Here is a 5903-nt window from a genome sequence, read left to right on the forward strand (position 1 = left end):
ATTATTTAAGTATTTAAAAGTTAGAATTATCAAATTTTGGATAAACACAAACATATTTTATTCACACATTGTTGCGAGTCTACATCTAACAAATTATATTAATGTTAAAATTATATATTAAAAAAACTATCAACCAACAAATATATATTTTCCATTACCTTCTTTTACTAAAAAGAAAAAAAAAAAAACTAGGAAAGAATGAGAGAAAAGATTTACCGTGAGCTATTAAAAGGTTAAGCGTCAAACATTAAATGATGGATTCGTTGGTAAACCACGTCACATTATGTGGTATAAAAACGGTAGAGCAAATAGTGATTTTGAATCAACATGTTTTGTTGTTTTACTCCAAAGATTTAAATTTATTATGAAGAGAAAACAATTAAGTAGAGTTTGAAGATTAAGGTATAAAAAAATTATTTATATTTTTATTGACGAAAATAATCATATTTATTCATTATTTTTAAATTATCATTCTAAATATTTTTTCACTATGAATATTAAATTATTAATAACATTTATCTAATTTGTATATAGATAAAAAATTCTAATTGCATCGAATTACTCTCATTAAAAATATTTTTTATTATAAAATATTAATAAGATTTATCCAATATCTAAATGAGATTTCTAATTCCAACGAATGAGTTTTTTCAAATTTATTGATACTAATAATATTGAATAATTAATAAAATAATATTAGTACAAAATTTCAATTATATATAATTAAAACATTGTCTTTCAATTGTAATTATTTTTTTAGTTATAGATAATAACTTTACATTTTAAAAATATTTATATTTTATTATAGTTACTATTTAAAAATAAAATAATAATAATACTTGAATATTTGACTTATTGATTGATACATGATCTCTTATTTGAAAAGTAGAATTCGAATTATCTTTCTCAAATCTAAAATAAATAAATAATACATATTCAGGTGCAATGCACATGATGATAAACACTAGTGAATTAAAAAGTAATAAAAATTTAAGATGCCCAAAATCTTTACAAAAAAGAAATTATCCAAACTCAAGTATTATAAAAGTAAAAAGAGCAAGAGAAAAACAAAGTCAAGTTTGAGTATGAAAATTGAATTGGTGAACCATTTTTTTGGTTAGTTGATAAAAGAATAATATATTAATGTTTTTCAATCAAAATTTATTAAGGTTTTTTTTTTTAAATTAAATGATTGTTTTGAGATATGACATTGATGTGAAAGTTTATTACTAGTATTTTAAAAAGGGAAATGATGATAAAAGAAGTTGTGCATTCGAAGAAAATCTTTTAAATTAAAGATAAGTGATAAGAGATTGTTTAACATATAATGAGGTTTGGACAAAAAAAACAAAAGGTGAAGTTAAATAACTATAACAATACAAAATAATTCCAAACGCCTAAAAAGGAAAAAACGAAATAAGGCCCGAAGAAATCATTAGCATTGTTGCTGAAGGATGTGTTTGTGTGAAAGAGATCCTGTTTCATTAATAGTGTCAAGAATTTAGTTTTAATATTATTAAAAAAATTAAATGGAAGATATTATTTGTATCACACTTTTGTCGCACCGTGAATTGGTTGTGAATTTGGTATTTTATGAATGGATAAGTCTAATTCATATGCTCCAGCCCTTGGTTATTCCAAAGCATTCTACAGTAGTTCTAGTTTAATTCTAACCTGCATTTACTGGTGTCCCGTTAGTCTGGTTTGGATACACGACAGTTGGAGCAGTATTAATACGTACTCTTGAGCCCTGTACTCGCTAACCATAATTTGGTTAAACACGACACTTATGTTTTGGTTCTGTCCCCCCATGCCATAGTTCAGTTGGGCACCTATGTTTTGATTTGTTTGCCTAATTGAAGACCTTAGCCTTGAGCTTGGGTAGATTCCAAAGTATTGCTTGAGTCAAATCCTCTGATTGTCCCTCTTCTTGTTTGACTTAATAAGTTGAACGAATGGTTAAGTTCAACCAGTTGAATACTAATCAAGTGAGTCACTCACCACACACCGTACGTATATAATCTGTAGTTGCAATCAAATACGAATTTCTTCACTGTGTAGACTCACATCACACCTAAGAGGTACCAGTTGAAGCTGCCATCTGATGAACTAGTACCACATACTTGCACGTCTGTGCTTTGTACCAATCACAATAACATAGACCAGATTTCAAATCTTCTCTTGACAAAAAAAGAAATACAAATCCTCCTTAAAAGTAACAACAAGGAAATGATGCTGCAGACTCAGTGCAGTGTATCAAAAAGCAAGGAACAACTCTAAAATCAAGGTGCACCAATTCCTGCACTTCACCCTTTTTCTTGTACCAACCTCACTTGGGGCCCCCACGCATCATCCAAACCCTACTTGGTACGCCATAAGAGTAGCGTCTCATTCTTGTTTTTCATCTCCTCGGTACATTTTTCATTTTTATTCCATTTTGTGTATCCTTTAATCCTGCTTAGTACTGCAACTTGGTTCAGTTGGAATTTTTTGTAAAAAAAATAAAAAAAAATATTTTAGCAGACTTAATGTAAAGATGCAGTCAAATGTAAAATACTATATGATCACATATTTAATTTATTTTTAGTAGATAAAAAAATTCATTTTTATTAAATCAAATCATAAAGTTTAGAATGAATATATTTAAAATAAAATAATTTTCATTAATTAAAATTTAAAAAAAAAGTCAATGAAAACAAGAAAAAAAAATTGAACCAAATAAAAAAGATGAATATGAAAAATATATAATTCTCTTTATATCCATAACTTATTAAAGAGTAGAGTGAGAATATTACAAATATTATTAAATTTTTATTACTACACATTAATATTTTTTAAAGTAACCTACATATTGCCTTACTAATACAATTGAGAAAAGAATTCAATGATTTCTTGATCAAGTTCAAAAACATTAGAACTCCCAATTTTGTTTCTTTTAAAATTATTTAAATGTTGTTATTCCATCCATAAAGTAATCAGGCATTTAAACTCACCTCATCGGCCTAGCTAAGGTCATATAGATTCTGATCCAAGAACAACCACTCTAAAATGAAACATTAGTTTCTCCAACAAAGTAACAAACAAATAGTTTTGCACAAGAAGATATGCTACCCAAGTATATTTTCCAAATTCCAGTGAGAAGGCCTGGTGAGGTTTACCATCGATGGTGTTCTTAAAAGGAAGACAACGTAGTAAAGGATAAAAGCTGCTGCTTCTCTAACTAGTTACTATAGCTCATCTTCACTTGCATTCCCCCCACTCGATGGCTTCCCATTGACTGCAACAAGCTCTGTGTCAAATATTAGTGTTGCTCCGCCTGTAAGTTCAGGAAACCACAAATTGTCAAATTTTCTGATGGACAATCAAGAGAAGCAGCTGAGCAAAGATTTGATGCAGTTATGTAATGCAGCTTGCATAATAACATCATTCCTTCGATTAGGTAAGTAACACATGACTAATTATTGTTACCATCTCAAGACATTAAAATAGTTCTATCCCCCACAAAAGAATAACAGACAAAAAGGACTTACCAGGAATGGTAGGTGGCGAACCCTGTGCACCATAACCAAGCTTTGCAGGTATTTTCAACTTGCGCTTCTCGCCAACACACATCCCAAGCAGTCCTTGGTCCCATCCTGCAAAGATCATTTTTTGTTCAAGCATCAATGAACCCCATGCAATATAACAACCAACAATCCAGCTATAAAGCAAGTTAAAACATTGTCTGAGCTTTTGCAAAAAGCAGTGAGTGGTTGTTAATGCACACAAACCTTTAATTACTTGACCACTACCAAGCTCAAACTCAATGGGATCACCCCTTTCAAAACTAGAATCAAAAACAGTTCCATCAGTGAGTTTCCCCTGCAAAAAGGAATGACAACTTTTATAAACCAAGAAACTCAGGCAGCATACAATTAAGTCTAACCAATCTAAAAAATGTTTAGCTCCTAATTTATTACTACCAAACTTTCAGAAGAATGACCTAAATGCTTCTCAAAGTCGATAGTGCAGGAAAAAGGCACAATCAAACATCTAATCATTTACTTTTGAGGTTCAAGCAATGTATATTACAAAACTTAACATCCAGCTGAAGCTTTCTTGAAACATACCCGATAGTGCACCTTGATTTTATCACCTTTATGAGCTTGAAACTCACATGATTTGGGCTTATGCTGTAAATACAGAAGGGACACATAAAACAATGGTGAGCAACGAATAGATAATAAGATCACAAGCAAGGGAAAATGTGGAAAAGGAAAAGAAATAAGAAACAACAGTTAACTCATTTACGTGTACTTAAAAGAATTTTTCTAACAATAAGAACCAACTAGCATCAAAACACAAGGTTACGAACTAGCACCGCAATAGCCAAATTAAAAGGTAAAAATTCATCAATGAGTTTTAACTTTTAACTGTGCATTTCTTGCAATTTCATAAACAAAGTAATAGATCCGATGCTCACAGATAAATAGCCATGAGCTAGCCCTAAAGAAACCATGGTCATTAAGAATGAATTTTATTTTTTGAAAAAAACAAAACAGTTACTACTATGCAACCATAGAATTCTCCAAACCGAAATATCATATTAAAGCTAATTACAGACACATTTTTGAAAGCGTTTGATTTATCTCAGATCAAATCACTTTAACACTTACACAAAAATGTTTAAACCCATTAAAATAGGAAAAACAGAAAGAAAAGGAGTATATGTACTAAGGAAGTAGAAATACCTTGACCCCTATCTGCAGCTCAGTCACATCGGCTGACTTCTTGGCATCCGCTGAAGAATTTAAGTGTACAAAAATGAAAACAATAATTAAGCGTAAGGAAGCTAAATTGCTTACAAACATTTAAAAAGGATGCAGACGTTTTAACAATTGATCAGATCTGAAAATGGCGAGACCGTAAAATTAATGATCGAAAATTTGATCGGAAAAGAAACTTACCAAATGCGAAAAGGATCAGCAGAAGCAGAATCGGAGCCACCTTCAACGCGCAGCTTACACCCATTCTCTCTCTCTCTCTCTCTCTCTCTCACAACTCACTGTCGACTTTCTCTGTAATTTCGGTGTTTCGATTTTTCTAAACAACAAAAGACGTGAAAAATTGTAATGTATTGGGCTGAAATGGTCCTCTGATTTATTCGAGGCCTTAGTTTTGTGTTCCGGGCCGTTCAAGACGTCTTCTGGTCATTTTATTGTTTTTTATTTTATTTTATGCAAAATAAATTAAAAGTAAGATTTTTTTAAAATTATTAAATAAGAATTTTTAAAAATAATTCTATACAACATATTGGAGTTTTAAAACTTCACAATTAATTTAATATATTATTTATATATGTTTATATTATAGTTATAATTATTATTATAAATAAAAGTACAAATATTGGTAATATATTTTATAGATGAAAATGAAAATATTTGTTTAAATTTTCTTAAATATTTTTATTATAGATATTAATAAAATTTACTCAATTGCAAATAAAAATAATAATTACATTGAATATCTCTCATTAAAAAATAATTTCTCAATCCTAAAAGTATTTTTTATTATAAATATTAATAAGATTTATCCAATTTATATATAAAAAGTTCTACTTACATTTACTGGTTTTCATCAAATATATGTTTTGTAATGATAATAGTAAATTAATATAAAAAATTCATTAATTTATACTTCATATTTTATATTCGTGAACAATTTTATTTATTTAATAGTGATTTAAAAATAGATAAAAAACTAACTTGATACTTTGAAAACATTTTTCATATACATATTTTTTTAAAAATAAATAAAAACAAGTATCCACATATATAGATATTATAAACATAAATAAAAATTATAGATAAATAAAATAATATTTTTGTCACAAATTTTACTCGCGTATGTATACACACACACAA

At 28.7% G+C, this 5903-nt stretch overlaps 1 protein-coding gene across 2 annotated transcripts; it reads right to left on the minus strand.

Moving 5' to 3' along the window:
• Window positions 1-2982: 2982 nt before the first annotated feature.
• Window positions 2983-5110, minus strand: LOC18612679 (peptidyl-prolyl cis-trans isomerase FKBP15-1). 2 transcript variants are annotated; one of them, XM_018118997.2, is made up of 6 exons: window positions 4947-5110; window positions 4731-4780; window positions 4110-4172; window positions 3771-3861; window positions 3531-3635; window positions 2983-3316 (listed from the first exon to the last, which is right to left on the minus strand). In XM_018118997.2, the coding sequence occupies exons 1-6, from the start codon at window positions 5008-5010 to the stop codon at window positions 3228-3230; spliced, it is 462 nt and encodes a 153-aa protein (XP_017974486.1). In that variant the 5' UTR covers window positions 5011-5110; the 3' UTR covers window positions 2983-3227. The 2 variants fall into 2 exon arrangements, with proteins under 2 accessions (XP_017974486.1, XP_088659163.1); XM_088803037.1 differs by lacking the exon at window positions 4947-5110 and having other exon boundaries at window positions 4731-4865.
• Window positions 5111-5903: the final 793 nt, after the last annotated feature.

This window comes from Theobroma cacao, chromosome 1 (genome assembly GCF_053813885.1).
Source record: "Theobroma cacao isolate CCN51 chromosome 1, ASM5381388v1, whole genome shotgun sequence".
Lineage (NCBI taxonomy): Eukaryota > Viridiplantae > Streptophyta > Magnoliopsida > Malvales > Malvaceae > Theobroma > Theobroma cacao.